At 42.5% G+C, this 24558-nt stretch overlaps 3 protein-coding genes across 4 annotated transcripts; 2 read left to right on the top strand and 1 right to left on the bottom strand.

Moving 5' to 3' along the window:
• Window positions 1–1521: 1521 nt before the first annotated feature.
• LOC100694008 (GTP-binding protein Rhes-like) lies at window positions 1522–3814 on the top strand. The gene has a single exon (XM_005462646.4). The coding sequence runs from the start codon at window positions 2962–2964 to the stop codon at window positions 3610–3612; it is 651 nt and encodes a 216-aa protein (XP_005462703.1). The 5' UTR covers window positions 1522–2961; the 3' UTR covers window positions 3613–3814.
• A 3455-nt stretch (window positions 3815–7269) lies between these two features.
• Window positions 7270–12312, top strand: plk1 (polo-like kinase 1 (Drosophila)). The gene is made up of 12 exons (XM_013265752.3): window positions 7270–7566; window positions 7659–8037; window positions 8363–8531; window positions 8732–8876; window positions 9125–9218; window positions 9329–9554; window positions 9686–9728; window positions 9839–9936; window positions 10043–10120; window positions 10849–11003; window positions 11104–11286; window positions 11392–12312. The coding sequence occupies exons 2-12, from the start codon at window positions 7675–7677 to the stop codon at window positions 11584–11586; spliced, it is 1749 nt and encodes a 582-aa protein (XP_013121206.1). The 5' UTR covers window positions 7270–7566; window positions 7659–7674; the 3' UTR covers window positions 11587–12312.
• A 2926-nt stretch (window positions 12313–15238) lies between these two features.
• On the bottom strand, window positions 15239–24168 carry palb2 (partner and localizer of BRCA2). 2 transcript variants are annotated; one of them, XM_005462648.4, is made up of 13 exons: window positions 23488–24167; window positions 23162–23247; window positions 23024–23083; window positions 22762–22942; window positions 21191–22627; window positions 18720–20020; window positions 18457–18609; window positions 18048–18130; window positions 16992–17138; window positions 16740–16856; window positions 16249–16336; window positions 15981–16156; window positions 15239–15891 (listed from the first exon to the last, which is right to left on the bottom strand). In XM_005462648.4, exons 2-13 carry the CDS (start codon window positions 23237–23239, stop codon window positions 15666–15668), a joined length of 4047 nt encoding a protein of 1348 aa, XP_005462705.1. In that variant the 5' UTR covers window positions 23240–23247; window positions 23488–24167; the 3' UTR covers window positions 15239–15665. The 2 variants fall into 2 exon arrangements, with proteins under 2 accessions (XP_005462705.1, XP_005462706.1); XM_005462649.4 differs by having other exon boundaries at window positions 23162–24168.
• Window positions 24169–24558: the final 390 nt, after the last annotated feature.

The following is a 24558-nucleotide window of genomic DNA, read 5'->3' on the forward strand; positions in this document are numbered from 1 at the left end:
TAAACATGTACACATATATCAGAGGACTGCAGCAGATGCCGGTGTTTTGGCGAAGCCCACTATTGACACACTTCAGATACATCTAAACTTCATCAAAACTTTTTCTTTTAATGTGCCTCTCAGACAGAGACAGGAAAGATTTTGTTTAAGGGTAAGCTACTGTAAGATATGAAGCCGTTGCCGATTTCATTATTTATACCCATGATTCCTGTGTAACATATCGATGACTCTTTGCTGTTACTTCTGCACAGATCACATACTTGCAACAGCAGCAACTTCCCAGTTTTTAATTGCAACTCCAACTGTCTCAATGCTTTTTTAATGTGTCTACTGCTGCCATCTAGTGTACATCATTTAAAAGTGCTTTAAAACGAATTTTCACTTCATCACCAAAGTATATGGGCACCTCTGTTATTCCTAGCTTACTATAACCTTAAGTGATATTATTAATTAAGATAAATAATTATTATAACTGTGCATTAAGACAAATGTTGCCCTGGCAACATTTATATTTATATTTACATTTTAGGTGAGTGTGTGGAGCAGTATTCTGGTGCATTGTCTCACAATCCAAAGGTCCTGGGTTCAAATCCATCACCTGTCCACAGCCTTTCTGTGTGGAATTATGTTAATTGGTGATTCTAAATTTCCCATAGGTGTGAATGGTTGTGTGTTTTTATGTCTTATCCCTATGACAGACTGGTGACCTGTTCAGAGTTTACCCAGTGTCACAGCCCACGGCAGCTGGGATAGGCTCCAGCTCCTCCTCCTTCCCGCAATCCCAAATTAAATAAGCAGAAGAAAATGGATAGACAGAAGGTTAATAAATGCTTCCAGCTTTCTGGAATATGTTTCAGTGAAGCCATTGCTTCTTTCAATCTGAAAATGTTTTCATGCACAAAAGCTGGCTGTGTAAAAGAAATTTCACACTACTATTTTTGTTGTTCTAAATTGTTGTATTGATTCGTGTTTCTCACCTCGTGGCTACCATATGGATTTACCCAGATTCTGGAATGACCCAAAGCACTTAGAACCCCCCTTAAAGTTGCAATCACTTGTACATGAGTTCCAGCAGGCCTCAGGTCAGTTTCAAGGTTGGCTTGTTCTGTTTTTACAGTTTGTTCCCGTCTTATTTTCTCCTTTATATTACTGCATACACTTCTTCAAGGGTACAGATAAGAGAAGCAAATGCACTCACCCAAATACACGCGCATAATGACAAGCTATCGCAGTACCTATTTACCAAGTGATAGCCACGTCCAGCCAGACAGAGTTGGTCAGCGAGACACAGGCGGAGACTTGAGTTCTGTACTTCGTGCAGGGGCGTATTTCCAGGGGGGTTAGGGGGTTTATGAACCCCCAAAAATCAGACCCAGCCAATATAAACACCCCAATAAAATTATGAATTATCTTGCATAAATAGGCTGTTGATTTCCTTTACTCATTTCAGGTATTACCAGCAAAACAGTTGTTGTTTAATCATCTGGGAATTTACCCGGATTTATTTATTTATTTAGACAGAGATCTTGACCCCCCCAATGTCCAGCACAAAGTTACGCCCATGACTTTGTGACAGTAATTACACGCTTCAGAGGAAAAAATATAGCGAGTACAGTTTTCTAAAACCCCATTACTTGCATCACATAAAGTCTACTCATGCCAGCCACCTGCTGTGAGGTCAATGTGTTCGCATCATCACACCACTGACAGCTTCCTCAGGGTGGTGCTGGTAGGTCCGCACAGCCAGTTACCACTGGGCAGCCTGCGCTTTCCAGATTTCTTTTGGAAGGCCAGCAGCGCTTTTAATTACAGGTAGTGCGCCTTAATCATCAGATTATAGAGCATGTGTATTTGCATCAAACAATGGGTCTTTGTGGCAGGACTGTTATTAAAAAGAAACCTTCCACACATGGTGTAAATATAACTGCACGTGGCAGGACCTTGTTTGCGAGCGTGTATCACTGTTTTTTTTTTTTTTCTTTTATTACCACCGGACTTCAGGTTGTGGCCACAATAACAAATTCAGGTGTGGGTGGAAATGTTGAGTCAAGGGAATGAGAGAAATGAGCCAATAATTCAATAGCAAAGGTGTAATCACCGAGCAGAAGACGGTGCACACATTTAGTTGGGAAGGGGAAGATTTACTGGTTACAGACTCACTGTGGTCAAGTCTCAAGTTTGACCACTGAACCTGAAATGGGACTTCTATGCTTCTTTTAGATAGGAAAATCAAAATAACTTCTTCGCAGTTCAGAATCATCATTTATTTTATACTGGGCCTTGTAGCAGCCCCTTAATTCATCCTCTGTCAAGTAACAAGTTGCAGCTCCCTTCTAGCTTTCTTTTAGCCAGCTTTCTTCTGACTGGCCACCCTTTACAAACACAGGGTTTGATCAGCAGGTGGGGGTTCTGTGCTCACAGCTAGAGCTGTATTTCTGCTGGTGAGAAGTAGAGTGCTGCAAGAATTACATTTTACGAGGAGGATCCAGAATGGTATAGCATCCCCATTGTTCCATTAATAAAAGAGGGGATTCGGATCATTGCAGTAAATAAGCAAACACAATGGTGGGAAGTAAAAAGGCTAACCATGGGTTGTAAATTAACTAAAGCCTCGACAGACGCTTGTTATTGTATGCACACTGTTGTGAACTGTGTTGTGGAAATGATTTATGATATCCGGGTTCCTGTGAAATACACTGGCATTGAGTTCCATGACTCACAAACGCTGCAAACAAACGCACGTGTTCGACTCTTTCACACATGTTGACACAAGCGCTGAAAATACAGTAAATCCATAAATCACTTATGTTTCCATGCTGCCAAATCGGGTGTGCTCCGTGGCTTTCAGAGTCTGAACTTGAGCGATTTTGAGCGGAGAACGACCGGGTGGGGTTGTATCGGTGGAGCAGCCTATAAATAGCCTGGCTGCATGAAGCTGCATAAAGCTGCACGTGCACCGGGATGGCCGGGATGTCTCCGTCAGGGCGTCCGAACACGGTCCGGCTTGTGTTCCTGGGAGCAGCGGGGGTTGGCAAGACCGCGCTCATCCACCGATTCCTCCACGACGGATTCGAGCACAAGTACACGCGCACTGTCGAGGAGCTTCACGTGCTCGAGTATGACACCGCGGGCTCTGAGGAGAAGATGCGGCTGGAGATACTGGACACGAGCGGCAGCTACTCGTTCCCAGCTATGCGGGAGCTCTGCATCCGACACAGCGACGCCTTCGCCCTGGTGTACGCGGCAGACGAGCCTGGCTCCTTCGAGGAGGTGCGTCGACTGCGCGCCGAGATTCTGGAGCTGCGCGGCGGCGGCAGGAGCGCGCCCATCACCGTGGTCCGCAGCAAAGCGGATCTGACCGAGAGCGAAGGTCGAGCGCCGGTTGCCGGTGACGCCATGGCCACAGTGGAGGCTGAGTGGGGCGCAGACTTCGTGGAGGCGTCCGCGAGCACGGGCAGAAACGCGGTCGGGGTGTTTAGCTCGCTGCTGCAACAGGTGAACCTGCCGGCACAACTGAGCCCCGCGGCGTGGACACGCAGAGACACCGTGCCTAGGCCCCGAGCTAGGAAGAGACCCTCGCTGAAGAAGCACCACAGCTGTGTTCTGTCGTAGAAACAGCTGCAGCTGGACTGCGCCTGCTCAGTTTCACACCTGTTCATGGGTGAAGGCTCCTCGGGTCTTTAATGTGTCTGAAAGCCACGGGGCCTGTAATACTCATAGTTTACGGGCAGCAAACGGGATGATGCACTTTATTTGAGTCCTATTTTGTGTGTACATTTTTATATGGTGTCAGTAAAATAACTTTGTTCTAAAATGTGTCCGGTGCTTCATTTGTAAACTTTCCACTGGTCTTGGCACATCTGTAATAAGTCTGTCCATGCGTGGATCATAAAGTTAAACACCACTGTGCACAAATGTCTGATGGGCCCTAGAGCTTTTTTCTTTCTTCGATAATCAGAATCATACAGGATTGTGATGGTTCACATTCATACAGGAATCACACACTGGCGATGGCACCAGTGTGTGAATGTGTGTGTGAATGGGTGGATTACTGGATGTGTAAAGCGCTTTGGGGTCCTTAGGGACTAGTAAAGCGCTATACAAATACAGGCCATTTACCATTTTACCATTTAAAGTAACCATCAAAGGGAACGTTTTAGTTTTAAATATATAATGAAAATCCTGACTTTTTGCACACACACATGTTCTTTTTCTCCTCTTATTCCCTTTGTCTGTTTGGTGGTCTCCTCTTTTTCCTCCTTTCAGCACTACTACAGTCCCGCTCCCGGATGAGTGTTGAAACAGTAGAGTAGAGCCCAGAGAGCTTTAATGAGAAAAAACACTTTTGTGAGGTCCCCACTTAGAAAATTAGTAAACTTTTTTTTTGTCAATAAATAAGTGAATGAATAAATTAATGGATAAATGATCTTGTGAAGGCAGCCTCGCTCCTTAATTAAAATTAGAAAAAGGCAGGTCAAATACAAAATAAAACTACTGGATTTTACCAGTTATAATTAAAAAGAATATGTATATCTATGTTTTGTTAAAATAGGAGTAAAGTTTGAGATGATACAGTTCTGGTCTTTTTTTTTCTTTTTTTTCATTTCATCTTCTCTTGGATGGGCCCCCAAATATACACGGGCCCTGCGGACGTGCCCAGAATAGCAATTGGCAATTGGTCTGCTGATGCTGTTGTGATATGGTTTGATCTACTTTTTTAGAGAAAATGGACACTGAAAATCAGTTACAAATTACTGTGACTATTCAAATTTATCCTCTGAGAAAATATTTCTGATGGGAGTCTCTTCCATTTATTCCCAACTTCCCGGCATTCCAAGCTTTCCAAGATTTACATCTTAAAATTGTTCCTCTGAGTTATTAAATTGATGTACAAAGCCGATGCGCATATTTTTTCTTTTTCTGTAATAATGAACAACAACTGCCATTTTTGGCTTAGCGTGAGATGGTGCATCATAAAAATAGCTCCTTTCTTTGCTTGAAACTGTGTCGTGACGTTTTAGACACACACACAGACACTTATATGAAGTAGAACAAAGGGGCTAAGCAAACACACTGGTCTCATCATCTGTCCTCTCTTCATCCACTTGTTCTCCTCTTATTTTCCTCTCTTTATCACCATGTCAGTTGTATAATCTGTTGCTAAGCAGATATTAATTGTGTCTGCCACAAAAGCATTAATATGAATGAGGAGCAGAGGCCCATATAGCACACAAGGGCTAAAGAACAGAGGCTCCTGACAAGGATGATTCTGCAGCATTACACATCAAAAATTTCACACTATTGGAGTAAAAGCTTTTGTTTATCTTTTACCAAGAAGAGTGAACAACAGGAAAATTAAAGTTTGAATTACTTTATTTGTCAGCTGCACGTGCGCAGAATAAAAGAACACCTGTGCTCTTGGACAGTCTTCTCAGTAATTTAGATAAGGATCAGATCAATAAAAAAGAAAACCAATATACACATCTTATAAAACAAGATGATAAAAATACAGAATAAATAAAAGCACAATGATTCAAAATACATATAAACAGATGGGTGACAATGATGTGATTAAGAGAAATCTCTGAAACATGCCATGTGTGTTTGTCTTGGATGAAGATGAATCCCATTATTTTCATACTTGAGAAACAACTGAGTGCACTATGGACGGAGGCTGTGATGCTAGAAGAGACTATTTCCATCACAACAGAAATGTTTCATCAGGCCTGAGATGAACACTCATGACAGCTAAGCATAGATTTACAGTAACCTTTCTGGGCGAACAGAAACACACACACACACACACACACACACACACACACACACACACACACACACACACACACAGGATAAGTGATCCACCAGTGCACCTCACTGTAGGGGTGGAGGGTTCAGAGAATATTACAGCACTATATATAACGTTTATCAGCTTTTGTAACAATTAAGGTTTTTGTAAAGCCAACATACCTGTTTTTCTTATTTTTATTTTTTTTATTGAGAGTGATAATGATTGTCATTTACCAGAACTAGCATTAGTGGTAATTGTAGAAGCAGCAGGCTAGAAGTAAAAGGCATTACAGGCAATGACGCAGAGCAAGGCTGTAGCCATGGAGTCAAGACTGGGGTGAAGCAAAGGCCTGGGTGGTTGGTTGATCATGACGTACAAGGTGGACCATGTTTGCCACAAATTTTGTTTCCACTCCACACAATTCTGGATAATTCTTCTTTCCATAGTTACAATTTCAGTGAAAAATTATTTACATTGCCTTTTTCATGAATGCTCTGCCTGAAGTTAAGTCTAGTTGGTGTTGCAATGACAATCCCATCAATAATTGTGTGGAACCATAATATATCCTGAATGTACACAAAAGTTTTAATGAAACTAATGAAACACAGACATTGCACTGACTAACACTCATCATACTTGATCCAGAAAAGGTTTTAATGGAAATATGGTAACACTTTTTGAACAATCCATTCAAAGAAATTCAGTCCTTTGGCCCACTGTATAACTACAGCCTTCAACTACAGCAATCTGTTATGGTATTGATATCAACATATTTTTGCTTTTCAACATATTTTAATATTGGGACCGTATAAAGTTATAGCATTCGGGAAGTTATTGGATAGGATATAGGCGTGGCAGTGCCCCCTACTGGCTAAAAACAGTAATAAAAATAGGTTGTGTGTTTTACATAAATGTACAGTCTACATGTTGTAGCTGGTTAGAGTTAATTAAACTGGACAACCTCACGACTGATAATTACGAAAAGTAGTATTACAAGAGTAATAACGAAACAATTCTTACCGAAAACTAGTGAGGTCAGCGTATAAATAAGCAAAGGTTATTGCAGTGAAGTAAATCTACAAATTATACTGAGTCTCATATAAGTTAGCCTATAGACTGCTACCTCGACTAAACTAAATCGGTTACAACAATCCACGATGACGACTATTTATTCAGGGGTTTTAGTTAAAAAAAAGAAGAAGAAAAAGAAAACAATCAAATGACCATTAAATTCACGTTATCTACTTGGGTAAAAAAAAAAAAAGAAGAAGAAGAAAGAAAAAAAACGGACGTATGTCACGATTAAAGCCCACCCCGACTACATTTCCCATCAGTACTCGCTTAAAGGAAACAATAAGAAACCAACAACAGGGATTCAGCCAATAACAATGCAGAATGTGACGTACTCATTTAGTTATTGGCTATTTTTGCCTTAATCTCCCATGATGCTTTGCTGCAATACCTTAGAATTCAAATCGAGCGGACCAATCACAGAGCACCGTAACGACCGAGGCAGCATTTTAAACTTTTAGGAGAAACTGTTGTCAAAAGGCAGGACGGGTTAACGCTGTAGCCATCGACGGACAACTCTGGCGATTACTTTATTGAATATTTTCGTTTTTCAAAAAAGATTTATAGTCTAGTTGCACTGCGTTTTAATTGTCAATGCAATGTTTAAGTAAAAAAAGGCGTCTAAAGTGTATTAGAGCTAGTTTTTATTTAAATCCAGAAGTGCAGGGAGCACGCTAGCTTCCAAGGCCAAACTAACGTCAGTTAAGGTAGGGTTAACAATACTCTCTTTCTTGGGGTTTATCATTAATACCTCGATTGCGAAGGGGCTTTAAAACGTTTCTTTTTACTCCCGGCTAAGTGCACTTTAATCCAAAATGAGCGCTGGTGTTGCAAAGCCGGCGAACCCGATGCCGCACGTCGACCCAAAATCGGCCACTCTAAAAGAAATCCCTGATGTTCTGGTCGACCCACGCACCATGAGACGATACACGAGGGGGAGATTCCTCGGGAAAGGTGGATTTGCAAAATGCTACGAAATCACAGACGTGGAGACAAAGCAGGTTTTCGCCGGAAAGATCGTGCCCAAATCGCTGATCCTGAAGCAGCACCAGAGGGAGAAGATGACTTCGGAAATCTCCATTCACCAAAGCCTCAACCACCCCAACGTCGTGGGCTTCCACGGGTTCTTCGAGGACGATGATTTTGTGTTTGTCGTCCTGGAAATCTGCAGGAGAAGGGTGAGTGCAGAGAAAGTGTCCTTTCTGTTAACTGTGGACGGCCAACGGTTACCCTGGCGGTCTCTTCCCATGGCCTTCCCGTCACAGTGCAGGAAGCTTGGCCTGATTAAAACCACAGGAGCTCTGAACATAATTCAAATGAGCCACTATTCCTAAACTCAGTATTTTGATGGCATTAGTACTTTTTTAAAATCTTTTCTTTCCACACTGACATGGTTACCGTCAGATGTACTTGATTTTTGTTAAAAATGTGCCTCAGTACTGCCTCTCTGCTGCTTTACTGTCTCAGTGCCCCAGTTTCAAATCATTTTCTTCTCCACTTCAGTCCCTGCTGGAGTTGCACAAGCGTCGTAAGGCTGTCACAGAGCCCGAGGCCCGATACTACATGACTCAGCTGCTCAAGGGTGTCCAGTACCTGCACAACAACAAAGTGATCCACAGAGACCTGAAACTGGGCAACATCTTCCTCAACGACGACATGGACGTCAAGATAGGTAATTTGCTCAGCTCAGAATGATGGCAGGGGCTATAAATGTCAACTGGATATATTAGCAACCTCAAACTAACCTGCTGGTTTTACTAGAAAAGGCACACCCAGGTCCTTGCGTCAGTAATTTCTCATACTTCAAGAATGAACTTTTGCACACAAGTGTGCCTCTTTACAGTTATGTCCCCCTTTTTTCTTTTAAAACAGGGGATTTTGGCCTTGCCACAAAGATTGAGTTTGATGGTGAGCGGAAGAAGACCTTGTGTGGAACACCTAACTACATAGCTCCTGAAGTGCTCTGCAAGAAAGGCCACAGCTATGAAGTGGATGTCTGGTCACTTGGGTGTATATTGTAAGTCTAAATACACAAGCACACCTGGAAACGGAGGTGTTACGGCTGATGCCAATGCCAAGCTTTGCACATCTGCTCATGTTTAATTAGGGTTTTTTGTCTTTTTACAAAATGCAGCCCTATGAGTCCTAATGGTTTTATATTTTACCCCAAGAAATACTTCTAATGATGTATTAGAAAGTTAAAAGTTGTTTAAAAAACAAAAATCTGCACAGTCACTTTAACCTCCTTCTTGTCTGAATTCTCAGGTACACTTTGTTGGTGGGCAAGCCTCCATTTGAGACCTCCTGTCTGAAGGAGACCTACAACCGCATCAAGAAAAACAACTACACCATCCCCTGGGTGAGGCGGTTTAACACGATGCTCCTTTTTAAAGAAAAAAAAGTTTGTATACAAAGATGCTTTTTTTTGTTTAAGTCGTATCAACTTAAACGGCAATTGTCTTCGTGCAGCACATCAACCCAGCAGCGACCGCCCTCATCAAAAGGATGCTGCATGCCGATCCCACCCAGAGGCCCACCATTGCTGAGCTGCAAGCGGATGAGTTCATCACGTCCGGCTACATCCCCTTGCGCCTGCCCACGACTTGTCTCACGGTGCCCCCGCGGTTCTCTATTGCCCCTTCCACAAGTACCGAGCTCAGCCAGAGGCGCCCGTTGACAGCTATAAATAACAAAGGTAATCCTCCCAGCAGGACTAGAGTTGAAAGAAGCCCCAACTCTTCAGATGTTTAAAGCAAGGCTGAAATATTGGAGTTGAATTATTTTAGTGTTTGCAGGAATGTTAATGATACGGGTTTGTGTTTCCAGTAGGGACAGAGAAGGTGGAGATGAAGGACGAGCCTGCACCACGGTGAGATGTTTGTCCCACTTGAAATAATGGAAATATTTATAAAGGACAGGTTTGCTTTCTGTGACACATTTATGTATTTGGATGTTTTGACTGGTGTAATCTGCGTGTAGGGAGGTTGAACCGTCGGAGAACCACCTCAGAGACATGCTGCAGCAGCTCAACACCATCATTGCTGCCAAGCCTTCTGAGAAGGCAGTCGTCCGCCAAGGTGAGCGCTGACTTTTTATGACTGTGTTGTACATTTTATTAAGCTGGAAAATCTATGTGTCTGTGTCAGTGCTTCATACAGAGATGTTAATTCTTTTAATAAACAGAGGAGGCAGAGGATCCTGCATGCATCCCCATCTTCTGGATCAGCAAATGGGTGGACTACTCTGATAAATATGGACTGGGTAAGTATTAAACTTAGAGTCCACATCCATCCAGTTAGCTACACTTGAACGTTAAAAAAACAAAATAAAGGAAACACAACTGTGATATTGGCTCATTTATGAAGTTGGATCGATCAAGTATTTGTATTTTGGGGTCTAATAGTGAACTCTACAGAGAATTTATAATTTCACTATGAAAATTAGTAGTCATTGGCCTCCATCGGTGGGCTGGGGTGAGCAAAATCTCTAACTTCAGTGTTGTGGAACAATTAAAATTGATGACTGTAGCCACTGCAGTGTCACTCACTGGTTTGTAAACAGTTTTAAAATCATGGAAGTTAAATTTGCCATCATCATTTTATTTTTGCTGATTTACAAAGTTATCAATTCATAGATGGTATAAGACCGATGGAGCTAGTGTGTTCCCAAAGCTGGAGCTTTTCACATGCCATGGGACTGGAGTTCTCTCGCCCTCTGGTGGCCAAAATAGAAGACATGTTTAAGGGAGACATGTTTAACCCAGAATCTATGTCCCAGTTTTTATAGTCTTTAAGCTTCGGTTAATATCTATTGCAAACAAAACGATGCAGGAATTACTCTCACTGCAATTCTGAGCACAGATGACTTCTTCGCTAGTTCAAAAGAAACCATAGAGCAAGTGTTGTTGTAAGAAATTGGCCTTAGATTGACTGAGGTGTTATTTTGTGGTTATGAATATTCCAAACAAGTGTTTCTCATCTTCATTTCAGGATATCAGCTGTGTGACAACAGCGTTGGCGTTCTGTTTAACGATTACACCCGTCTGATCATGTACGCTGACGGAGACAGCCTGCAGTACATCGACAAAACGGCAACTGAATCCTACATGAGTGTGCGCTCTTTCCCTTCCACTCTTAACAAGAAGGTAAGAAGTTAGACCTTTTGTTTTGTGTGTGAGACGAAGTTTTAAATGGTCTCGCGCCCTTGTTTTCATACTAAAATCAGTGTTTCTCTCCTCTGTGTAGATAACATTGCTGAAATACTTCCGCAATTACATGAGCGAGCACCTGCTGAAGGCTGGCGCAAACATAGCACGTCGGGAAGGAGATGAGCTGGCACGACTGCCGTACCTTTCCCTCTGGTTCAGAACCAAAAGCGCCATTGTGCTGCACCTCACTAACGGCACGGTTCAGATCAATTTCTTCCAGGTAGGATGCCACACCACCTTCCTATGGCCTTTTAACTGTTTTGCCTGTCTCATGACGCCCTATACAGATCCTTTATTCATGATTTTGTTACTTTGTCTCTGGCAGGACCACACCAAGCTGATCCTGTGTCCGCTGATGGCTGCGGTGACCTACATAGATGAGAAACGAGACTTCCGCACCTACAAGCTGTCTCTCCTGGAGGAGTTCGGTTGCAGTAAGGAGCTGGCGAGCCGCATTCGTTACGCCAAGCTCATGGTGGAGAAACTGTTGGACAGCAAGCCCTCTCCCGCTGCACATTAGTCCCCAAGTGTCTTAAATCACCGGCTGCTTCTCCGTGAGTTCAGGACAGGCTCGAACTTTCAGTCATCGTCTGTTTTATGGGTCATGTTGTAATCCTTTTTTATTGCCAACTCTGACACTTTCACACCTACTGTGACAATTCATCTTATATATGTTGTACATGGAAAAATTCCCGTCTTTCAGCCGCTGTTCTCTCTTTTAAAATTCTTTCTTGCTGTTTATAGAAACTCTCATTCACCTCTTGTTCTTGTAACTTTCTCGATGAAGCTTGCGTTCCCGCTGACAGCACAGCACAGACGGTGTGTTCAGATGAGTCTAGACAGTAAACGTGAATGTTCCCTTGGTTTACATTGAACTTAAAGTTGGAACGGTCCTCTGAGGTTTCCTCCGCATCTTTTGTTTGTACATAAAGTCCTGCTTTTCAGACTCTAAGCTGAGTGGACAGACTGAGGTGCGAGGTTGAGACTCGGGCCGGTTGTGTGGGTGGATGAAAGCTTCTCCGGTCTGCTTCTCTGTTTTTTCTGTGTTGTGTGTAGAGAAATGGACCATGTTAATACGTCTGCATCATGTACATTCTTTCTCTGTTAGTTTTACTTTTTATATTTCTATTTTTAGATGTCATTTTCAACAAGTTGTACAAACATGTACATACTGCTGAATATGAAGACATGTTGTAAAGATGGATTAATTTTACCTGTTTAAATAAAGATTCTCTTGTACAAGACACTTATTTCATGTCTTCAGTTGAATTTTGATGTTAATGTAAGTTGTTTTTTTTGGGGGGGGGCAGTGTACAATCTGGATATTTGTCAGCAACAAAGATTAGTATTACAAGTCAGGGTGGTTAACTGGGGGGGGGGGGGGGGATGACTAAATACCACACCAGCTGAGAACTGGTTTAACTTCTACTCATGGTATGACTAAAATCGTGGATGGATGTCCTGTTTCCATACACCTAGCACAGGATTCATCTTTCTTTTGTTTTCCTACCCCACACCCCTTCCCAGGTCACATGTTGAGGTAAGCTGCTTTCTCTTTTTTTTCCCGTTTAATATAAATGCAGGTGTCCTCGGATGTTACACACTTAAAAACACTCTTGAATTTCATTTTCTGACTTGGTAAGATGCTTTAAATCATTGATGTTGAACCCATTTTGATTTCATCTGCATCAGACCAGTGAAACTATCCTTTCTGTCAATGTACTGAAATTTAACTACACATTTAATCCTAGAGATGCCTTAATACTGAAGTGTTATTTTAACAGATTGTCTGTCTTTTTCTACATTATAATGAAGTGCTGCTGCTGCTGCAGTATTTGAAATAAATCTGTCAGGATGAGACTTAAACTGTTTGAAGTAAATGTGTGAAATTACAGAAATCTGGAACTTAGTTACTGCGGTTTGGTATGAATGGCTATGGGGGAAATCTTTATCAGTAGAAACAGCTGTAAAGCCTATGGAAGTGCAATTTAAAAGTCCAAAATTTCTGTTACCTTCACATTGTCCAAAGCCATCCAGTGGATTGGAGTCTTTACCAGGCCGATTCTGGCCCCTGTTTGAGACCCCTGGTTTGAACCATAAAAAGGATCATGTGATCATCCACTTCACCTGTCTCCTGTGGTCTTTCAGGCCTTTTGGTGTTGCTTAGCTGGCCAGTGCATCCTACCCCAAACGACCTCGATGTTGCTTATTCTTTAATTGTCCAATTACTACTGTCTGTGGAAATGGGGCGTCTGAAAAACTTGTCAGTAATTCCTAAACATCAGTAACTTCAGTCACATCTTGATTGCTTCAGCATACCTTGGTGGTGTATGGAGCAAAATACTGTATTAAATATATATATATATGTTCTCTTCTGCTTATCAGGGTCACAGGGGTACTGCCTATCCCAGGCTACACCCTGAGCAAGTGCATCTAACACATAGAGACAAACAACCATTCACACTCAGATTCACACCTATGGGCAATTTATAATGACCAATTAATGGCCACGTGGTAGGATCGAACTCATTAATAACTGTGAACCCCACTGTTGCCTGCTGGTCACCAACGGGCTGACTGGAAACTCACCTATTTTTATGACTGTAGCTCGTAAATATTTGCTTAAAGAAAAAAATGTGACCATGGTCCAGTAAATTATTAATGATGAAATGAGAAATGGAAAACAATCTACAGGGTAAATGAAAAACTGTGAATATTTCATTAGGCGAGAACTATTGAATAGTAACTACAGAGACAGTTAAATAATATCTATAAGGAGAAACATTGTGGTGGCATTATTAAATAAAGGGAAATAAACAATCTCCTCCCACTTTGTTAGGTAACCTGTTTAACTTCTTGGTAATGCAAACATCTATTCAGCCAATCAACAGCAGCAGATCTCTTCATTTAGCCATAAAGACATGATGAAGACAACCTGCTGAAGTTCAACCTGAGCATCAGCATAGGGAAGAAAGGTAGTTTAAGTGACTTTGAATGTTCCATGGTTGTTGGTGACAGACAGCTCGAAGTATTTCAGAAACTGCTGATATACTTGGATTTTCCCACACAGTCATCGCTAAGGTTTTACAACCAAAATATGGTGAAGAGCATCTCTGAAAGCACAACACATTAATTCTTGAACTACAGCAGTAGAAGACTACACCGCATGTGCCACTCCTGTCAGCTAAGAACCAATAAATTTGGACAACAGATGGGAAAAATGTTGCACGGCTGATGAGTCTCGATTTCTGCTGCAACATTTAGAAGGCGGTATTGTTGCTGTGCATGTTCATCCATTTATGAGTACAGTGTACCCATCTTCTGATGGCTGCTTCCAGTGGGATAATGCACCATGTCACAAAGTTATTTTTAACTGTCCTGTAGCTGGTAAATAATATAATATGAAATTAAAATTATATAGCTTTTATAACTGGTAAGCTCATGGTAATTTTGGGCTTTTAATGATTTCTCTAGCTTTCATTTCATAACATAAATCTGTTATGACTGCACTCAATTATTACACAAGCTTGAGTTTATTTTTGGATTCTTTCTAATCCACACAGTGGGGGTAGCATCATGCTCTGGGACTATTTTGCTGCCGGTGCTACTGGTGCACTGAAGAAAGTGGATGAAATAATGAAGATGGAAGAATGCCTTAAAAGTCTTACGTTTGACCTCAAACTTTGGAAAATGTTCAATGTTTTAATAGGACACATCAAAACTGGTTTTGGAATGGATAAAGCAGGCTAACATCAAACCTCTAAAATCGCCTTCCCAAACCCCCTTTTAAATATTTGTCAACAAACATTTAAAAGCCGGGTTCATGCCCGATCAACTTGTTTAAATTCACTACCAATTCTGACAAGAATTACGGTTAAATATCAGGCCAGAATTATGACAAAAGCTTTCTGATGACTATCAAAAAGGATCTGGTCATCTTTCCTAGGGGACGTTTAACACGGACAGCCGACACTCATGTCCATGATGAGTGTAAGTAAACTTCTGGCCTTTAGTAATTTTATTACTACAGGATCCATTTCAGTAATATACTCGAGTAAGAATATTTCCAACACTGCATACTTTTTAAAAATATGATCTGTTGTTTTGAGCCACAGTTGTGGCTTAAAGTAGATAAAATATACAGTAAATAAAGAATTCACAAATGTTTAATGTAAATCTTAAAACCAACTTTAGTAAGATTTCTTTTCTATATAACAAATACAACATACACATACATAAACAAGTCAAAAACAGCTGCAGTAATAAAACACAAATTTCCAGTCTGACGTTACAGTGACCTAAAAGGAGCTCTAGGGTGTGACGTGTTAGAAAGCTTGTACAGTAGCCACTGGTTTATGGTACATGCTCAGTTTACAGTATATGAAAGCTCATGTTTTTTGGATTTTTATGTTAAATTTACTCAAGCTGAAGGTAAATTCCTGAAATGCAATACAGTTTACAGAAGTAACCAAATCAGCTAAATGAAGGGAACATGTCCGTGCCCCACCATGACGCTGAAACACCCCAATGTCTTTATGTCAACGCAGACTGAAACAAAGATGTTTATATTTGATTAAAAAGTCGTCTAAAAGTCTGTTTTTAGCAGCAGCGCGAGTTCTGACTGTAGCAGTATAAAGTCACGTCTCCGTTGTGATGTCCAGTCACCAGCGTGTTTAATCCCCCCCATCGAGCCAGCTGCCAGCCTTCACTCTCTGGAGCCCACACCATCCTCGAAGCCCCCGGGTGCCCGAGCTCCCACACACAGGCGCAGCCGTTCTGACTCAGGCCCACCACGCCGGAGCCACTGACGTCGGCTTCACACAGCCTGTAGAGCAAAGTGACAGATGTAAACATGCCAGTGGGTTTGAAAAGTGACGCAGAAACACAAACCTCGCCTTCCATTCCTCAACTCACCTGCCAGCCCAGGTTTCCGGTGGGTACAGCTGAGTAGCATGGATGGATTTTCCACTTAGAGGGTTAATGGCGACCAAGGAGAACAAGGCAGTCTTAGGATCTTTTATTTTTCCTTCTTTTTCTTCGTCTTCTAAAGAGCTTAGAAACTGATGCTGCAGCAGGACAAACAACACTCCCTGTGCACAAGCACGCAAAGGACTTATATCACGTAAAGAATGACAGCGCTACAGGGGCATGTTTTGTTTTTGTTTTTACTGCTTTTACTTACACAGGAGGAATATCCTCTGAGGCAGGCTGTGTGAGAAAAACCCTCTCCAAAGAGGACTCTGCACAGCAGCTGTCCAGTCTTTAGATTCCTACAACAAACAGAAACAATTTAACTGTAAGCAGGAGCAGCTTTGAGGTAAAGATGAAGCTGCTGCTGAAATCACATTTCTTTCTATCAAAAACAAAACGACAGGAGAATTACGTTTTGTTTTGGGTTATTTAAGCTGATTTTTCTGCCAGTAGGGGGCAGCAGAAACAAACAGATGAGTCTTTAAACTTCCTCTTGTCCCATCTGTTGTCAGTTGATACACTGACTGGTCAGGTGGTCCCAATGGAGCACAAGCCTACTGATGTCATTAGCTCTCTTTTGAATAACAGATTCTAACAACATCAGTACCGAACAAAGACGAGAGCAGCCAAAGAGAAACCCGAAGCAGAATTCAGCAGTCTTGATCTTTAAATTAGACTTTTTAGCATCACATTAATGTTTACCAGACAAAAAGGTGTCCGCCTTCATCTGTACCAATGAGAGCATCAGGAAGTCCATCAACTGGTGCAAGCGCTCCCACGCAAACACCTGGAGATACCAGAGGCTGAGAGCTCGGTGAGCTGAGAGAGAAAAAAAGAGAAGTGAGACACGAATCGTGACAACTCTATGTAGACTTCTGACCCCAAATGAAGATGTAGTCTGTGACATCGATACAATGAGAGACGACAGCGGAGAGGAAAACTGTGATGTGTTACCTGTAGTCTGACAGCGTAAACACCTGCAGAGTGGAACCTGTGGCTGAGTGGGAGGTGGTCACCACTCTGGACCGGGACACACCAATCGCTGCCTGAAGAATCCCCTCACAGAGCAATATTTGCATGAGGCTGGAGCATGACAGCACCCTGTGCACACAGACAACATACAAATATTTTACAAACTATACTGAACTTAATGAAAACTGCTCGTTTGCACAGGCAAAACAAAAGTACACCCTGTGATTCAGCAGCTTGTAGAACCGCCTTTAGCAGGAATAACTTGAAATAATGGTTTTCTGTATGACTTTGTCAGTCTCTCACATCGTTGTGGAGGAATTTTGGTCCACTCTTTTTTACAGTGTTGCTTCAGTTCATTTAGGTTTGCAAGCACAGCTCTCTTAAGGTCCTGCCCCAGCATTTGGTTGAAGCTGAGGTCTGGACTTTGACGGCATCGTTGCACCTGAATTCTTTTCTTTTTCAGATATTGTGTTATAGATTTGCTGCTAGACTTGGAATCATTGTCCTGCTGTATGAACCGATTTGGGCCAAGCTTTAGCTGTCAGAAGGATTTCCTCACATTTGATTATTAAATACTTTAATCAACTCAGCGACTGCATGTGCCCTGGTCCTGTGACTGCAAAGCAAGTCAGAATCATCACCCGTGCTTGACAGCTGGTTTGTGCTGATGTGCTGTGTTTGGTTTTCTCCACTTTTGTTGAGAGGCTTTCTATTGGCAACACTTCCAAAAAAACTATACATGTTCTGTATTTTTCTAATTGTAATGTCATGAACTTCAACATTTTAATCGAGGCCTGTAGAATTTGAGATGCAGATCTTGGCTTTTTTTTTGTTTGTTGAGTTTCTCTGAATAACAACCAAAAACGTCTACTTGTATTGAGGTGCTAACACTTGTGAATGATCAGTTAATCAAGTGCATTTAATCAGCAGCACCTGCCTGCTACTTACCCTCTTAATACCTATGGAAGCAGGAGGGGTGTACTTAGTTTTTACATGGCAGTACATGGTAGAGATAATCATTCACCGTTTAGTATTCACCTCACTTCTCTGATTTCCAGCTGACCCAGAGTCACACAGATCAGCCCAGCAGCATCCGGGACATGAAACACACTGATCACTGGCTGCAAATAAACACAAAAATCCAATTATTGCCATGTGATTTTATGCATCTCCCAACCAGCCAAACTGAAGTTTACTAATTAAATTTATGTATAATTTATATTGTTTGTGCAATAACACTGGACTACGACAAAGATGAAACTTATTCTAATACGTGGATGCTTTATGCTCATCTTTAATTATGTATTTATATTCTTTAGCTAGGGCTCCTGGCAGATTACTGAAACCAAGTATTAATCAGTGGAACAGTAAAAAAGAAAAAGTAGTTCTAGCTAATGTTCAAACGTCCACAGAGTCATTCTGATATGCAGGCACATAAGAAACTCACCTCACTAAAGGTCCAGGTGTGTATTAATTTCCACTCAGATGCTGAAGCTTGACTCCAAAGGCACACTGCCCACTTTCCTGCTGCTGCTACACACAAAGTGTCTGAGGATCCAGGAAAACAGCAAGCATCTACCAGAATGCCTCCTGCTGCAGCCTGAAAACACACGATGTTACGGATGCTTTAGATGCACACAGCCTTAAATTATATTTAAGCTAAATAATAATCTTTAATTATGCAGCAACATATAAAACAGGTTTTTTTACCCTCAATGTGTGCATGTGTCTAATAACAAGTTCTTCTTTCGTTTCCTCTGTTCTCAGGTCCAACTGCCCAGCTGAGTCCTCCACCTGATGGCCAGAGGGACTCAGGGGAGTAGTGGGTTCAACTGTGTGATGCTGATTGGCCCTAACCGGTGGCTTAGATGAAGGGTGGCTCTCTCCAGATGGAGAGAAAGCAGGGGGGCTAGGAGGGAGGTAAGTGATGGAGGGACAGGGAGACAGGGGTGGAGGAGAGAGAGCCTGTCTGGAAGGGCTGTATGGTGGAGGCAGGGTGAGACAAGGGGCAGAGGGGGAGGAGGGCAGAGGGAGGCTGCAGGTGACAGGGTGGGGGGTGAGACCTAGGGAGGGTAGTTTTGGGCTGGTACTTAGGGTGGATGAAGGCAGGTGTGGGGTTATAAAGAGGGAGGGTGCTGAAGCCAGAGGGGAACTCAACATGAGCTGAGAGATGACACTGTGTGAAGATTTGGTCTGATTTTCAGTGAGTCTGTTTGGAGACTTCAGAGGTTCTTCTGGAGGGTTTGTTTCATTACATGCTTGTATATCAGTGCAGCTGCTGGAGGAGACTTCCTGTAGAGGTGACTCAAAGTAAACCAGCTCAGTGGTAACTTTATCTTCTTCACTGTGATTTATACACCTCAGATCCTCTGAAGCATGGACCACTGGGTGATTGATGACATCATCATTCTCTGTGCAGACTGGTCTGTCTGCAGAGTTCATGAGAGTCTGAAGTTCAGTACGAGAGTTCACAATCACAGTTTCCTGCCCTGCATCCATACAGACATTAGCACACTTTTGCCCCACTGGTTCTGTTGAGCTAGAGTGAGCCTCTGCCAAGCCGTTTTCAGTCTGCTGCTCTTCAGTGAAGTGCCGCTTCATCACTGTATCTGTAAGCCTGTGTTCTTCTGATACACTCTGGATGTTTATGGACTGGGTAGCAGCCAGGTGTTCTTCATTATGACCTGGTGAATTTGCAATTGTAGGTGTGAGGCTTAGCGGGAGAGGAAGAGGTGTCGCTGGATCACTGCCGCTGCATCGAAAGTCAAAGCGGCGCCAGCTGCTGCGTGTGTTGTAAGATGGGGATGAGAAAGGTTCAACTGCAGATTCTCCAGTGACTTGGCGAAGCTTGAGGAGCTTCAGGGAGGCAAACTGGTCATCTGGGAGATGAAAATCTTGGTGGGTGTCCAAGTTCATCAGCGGGCCAGACAACAGAGAGGGAAGACGAAGTAGAGACATTTGAGCCGGTGACAAGGAGGAGGGCAAGAGGAGAGATCGCCAGCTCGATGTACCTGAAGAACACAAAGTGGAAAATAAAAGCTTCAGTCAAAAACATGCTCATCGCTGTATATAGAACTTGTTATGCATATACTGGGTGATGACCTGACTGAAGGAACAAGCTGTCAGTCATGTCAGTAGGTCTGTTCAGGGAACTTTAAAACAGTTAAACTGACACCAGACACCAAGCCAAACTTTCAGTGCACGTCTACATTCATCTCTTCACAAAATAGCCTCTGTGTCATCTTAGATACAGTCACTTCTTCTTTAGATTGTATCAAAAGAAGAAGTGCAGTTCTCTGCATTGGCTATGGTTTCCTTCACACAACAAAAGTTTTCAGTTTCCATTCTTATAATTAACCTAATGCCGTCATTTCTTTGGCATTTCTACCTCTTTAATCACCACCATATGGCAACTGTGCACTGAGGGTTAGGATTCACGCTGATGACAGAAGGTTCTTTTTGAAGGGTTATTATGAAAAAAATAAGAAGAGTGCATGCAAAGTATGACACACTAAATTAAAAATTGCGGCTGTATATTGCAGCAATAATGTATTGTTGTCAGAAACTCTCACAGCAAACTGTGCATTCAAGTGGGTCTCAGCAACATGTTTGGGATTCATCAGGAACTTTCTGCTGATCTCTTATTTCCCAAGGGACTGCACAGCAGATGGATGCACGCTTGATTTGGCCCAGATTTTAAACCATCTCCTCCCAGTCTTAAACCAAGGACGTTTTGCATGTAAGGCAAATGTGTTAACCACTACACTGCAGAGGCACTCATTGCTTTATAGCACTACATAACTGCATCCAAACATTGTGCTGTATCAAAATGCGCAACGCAAATAATGTTTTTAACGCTGTCTCTTTGGCCACAACAGTCAAATTAATCCAAAAGTCTTTGAGATGAGTCTCTCCAATTTCTGTGATGTTTTTATAATCTGGACACGTGGAATATGTGTCAGATAAAGCACATAAACATGAACTTAAAGAGGAAGGTTGTTTTAGAAATAGGTATAAATAGATCTTGCACTCACCCTTTCGCCACAATTCACTTTCATTGGTCTCAGAGTATTTTTATAATGATGCACAGACACATAAACAAAGACTGATACCAGAGCCCAACAAATATATGACCAGTAATGATAGACAGTGATTTTGATTCATACTCATACAAGTCTTACTTTGGTTCATGTGTGGGGATCTGTTAGCCTTGTTGTTCCTCTTCATCAAGATTTCATAGACCTTCTTTGGATGTCCAGAGGCAGAGCTGTAAGAAGCTCCATTAACTCCAGAAGTAAGCGGAGGATCAGTGATGTGTGTGGGCACGTGCTGTGGTCCATCTGTTGCTGGGTCGGTTTCTCCTGGGGTTGGGCAGGGCTCTGGTCCATCAGCTCCTTGGAGGGACTGACAGGAAGAGGCTGGAGTGTCTGTAGGTTGGGGATCATCTGAGGTTTGCTCACCTACTGACTGATGTGTGTTCAAACTAAGAGAGGCTCGTCCGGTCTGAGATCTCCCTCTCCCTGTGTCTCTCTTCCTCCTCCGGCCTCGTGCTGGACGAGCAGACGTGGGAGAAAAACTAGAGTCCATCTGACAAGCTGAAATCTCACCAGAGTTCTGGCTGTGTTCAGCAGATGCACACACAGATGCAACAGCCTGAGATGGTTTGTTAGGGTCCCCAGATGCAGTTGCTAGAGAGGAGAAATCTGTCTGAGTGTGCGGCTGTGAAAGTTCGCTGCTCTGTGTGTTCCTGTTCTGTCCTTTGGCACGGCCTCGGCTCCTGCGATGTCGTCCCCTGCTCAGCTGGGACTCTATTACGGCCTGCATGTCAGGCTGGCTCTGTGAAAATGTCATTCGTCTTGTGGTTCGAACGTAGTATTCCACTGGGAAAAGTAGTCCCTCCACTAATGTACAGGAGTCCAGCAGGCTTCCACTTTTTCCACCTCCAGTAAACTCATTCTTTTCCTCTTTTACTTTCACACTATTATCATGCCTTTTTTTACTTTCTGTTTTGTCCCCTACATTTTGTTCAGTGTCTTTTCTAATGTTCTCTTCATTCCGTCCTCTACTATTTCCACCATCCTCTCCTCTCGGCCCTTCTTTTCTTGTTTTGTTTGGTGTGCCATGGTGCCCCCTGTTTTCAGTTGGTGCTGTGAGCAACAATGACTCTGACTCTTTCTCCCCTTCACTTTTTTCCTCAGCATCTTTTTCCTTTTGTTCTTGGGATCTAGGCATGTCTTTTCCCTGAATATCTGCTGATTCAGTGCATCCATGTGTGCTCCAGTGTGTAAGCAGCAGAGAGGGAGACTCAGAATCTGTCCCAGAAAAAAGCTCTTCACTTTCATTTACAGCATCTGCTCCATCTGATGTGAGTTTCTCCTCCTCTCCTGCTCTTTTGGCACTTTTCATCCCCTCACCCTGCTCCTGTCCCTTTTCATTGTTCTCTGTGCTCCTACTTTCCCAGCGTAGGCGGCTGCGTCGTGACCTGAGGCGCAGGGAAGAACCTGCTCTATAACCTGTAGGTTCAGCATGGCTGAGATCTGGCGTTTGCGGGCAAGCATCAGATGGAAGTGAGAACCTGATCACCTGGTTTCTCCTTGAGTTTTCAGATTCAGCTGGACCTGGAAAAAAATTAAATGATTTGTGAATTTCACTTTCTGCTTTTATTACAGGCCAAACATGTTGTGCCTCTGACAGTAATAACAGTGTAGTCTCATCCATATGACAAAGCAAATGTCCCATGATCAAGTGTTACCTTCAGTGTGTCTCTGGCTCTGAGTTAAGCCCTGAGCTGTGTCACTGCTGCTGTTCAGCATCAATGATGAAGGACTGAGACGGAGATTTGATGCAGCCTCCGTGTCTGTTTGCTCCAGGTGGTTTTGTTCAGTGATCCTGCTCCTCACATGTCTCTGTACTGCCTCCAAGCGCTCAGCACGCTGTTTGCAGATGTATGCATGTATATGAGACAAAAAGGCTCTTTACATTTTCCTTTTTATAGCACAGTGAAAGACACTCACCTGCAGTCTCTGGGCTGTCCTGAGATATTCCCTTTGTAATTCAGCCAACTTCCTACGAAGCTGAGAAAAAACAACATTAATCTCAGGGGTCATGGGAGCATTTTATGTGGCTCAGGTGTGAGGACAAATGCAAGTTACCTTCTCCTTATCATCAGAATGCAGCGTAGATCTCATCTGCTCCTCACAGTGCTGAATATCTCCCACAGTGGTCTCCATGCTGATCTCTGGTCACGGCAACACACGACTAAGACTTAAATGTAGCCATGACACGGCTTCTATGGCGCTAGCACAGCTGGCAGACGTAACCTTTGTCATATAGATTTCCTTAAAACTTTAGCTCACTTGAAACATAACGTTATTTTCTTTAACTAAAAAACCCACCGGAAACATAAACGTCAGCAGCCAACATCGGAAGCTAACACCGCTATCAATAAACACCGATACTTATTAAACGTACAACTTGCCTTTTATTGTAGTTCATGCTATTTCTTAAGGTGAGCTCTTCAGCGACTACACCGGGCTACAAGTTTATTTTGACGGTCGATTTGGCAGCTATCGATTTAGTTCTAATTTCCCGCGACTCACATCGCCAGGCACGAGCAGTAGAGCGCCGATGACGCGATCAGCGGTAGGTAAGTGAAGCCAAAGCGTCTCTGCCGGCCCCTTGTGTCTGGCTGCAGTGTAGGTCATAAACTAAGGAGCTTGGAAAGAAAAGCGGCTGAACTTCTTTAAGTTTCTTGAAGACGTTTCACCTCGAGGAGCTTCTTCAGTTCTAACACCAGATGGTGGAGAGTCCCAGGTCATAAACCCCGCCGCCTGTTATCCCCAAAGATTCTTTTTGCAATTATTATTAGTCCTCATCACGCTGATTTGTCTTTAAGGGATAATCTTTCTCATAAGTTTGATTTTTACTATTAAAATTGGGGTGCAGCATTTTGATGACAGCTTTGATTGTCAGCTGCAGAAATAAATTTCTTTGACAGCATTAAATAAAACCTGGCGTAAAGTCAAAGTTCTGTATTTAAATGCTGATCTGAAAACTTTAATCAGGAATTCTTTTACAGTGCATTTTGCCATAGAGAATAATATTTTAACCTCCTAGGACCTGGCGTCCACATATGTGGACATCACATTTTGGGTTATTTAGACCAAAATACTCAATTTTACTCTACAAGCGCCTGATATCCACTTACGAGGACATTATACTGCTACTGTTCTATCGAAATTTTAAACGAATATTCTCATATGTGGCCCTCAGTTTTCTTAGAAACAAAAATTAGGTAAAAAAAAAAAAAAATCTGGTAATTCTTTGTTTTTACATTCATCGGGTCCCAATATGCCCAAATATCAAAGAGAAATTAAAAATGCATGCCGTGGAAGAGTTCGGGTCTTAGGAGGTTAAAGATATCATTTCTACAGGACTGAATAGTCCTGTACATACATCAGTATGTAAAAGTCCAGAGTCTCTGTGCATTATCTGAGGATCATGTGCAGTACTTGTAACATTACACAAAGCAAAGGTCGCTGCTACAGTG

This window comes from Oreochromis niloticus, linkage group LG6, assembly GCF_001858045.2.
Source record: "Oreochromis niloticus isolate F11D_XX linkage group LG6, O_niloticus_UMD_NMBU, whole genome shotgun sequence".
Classification (NCBI taxonomy): Eukaryota; Metazoa; Chordata; class Actinopteri; order Cichliformes; family Cichlidae; genus Oreochromis; species Oreochromis niloticus.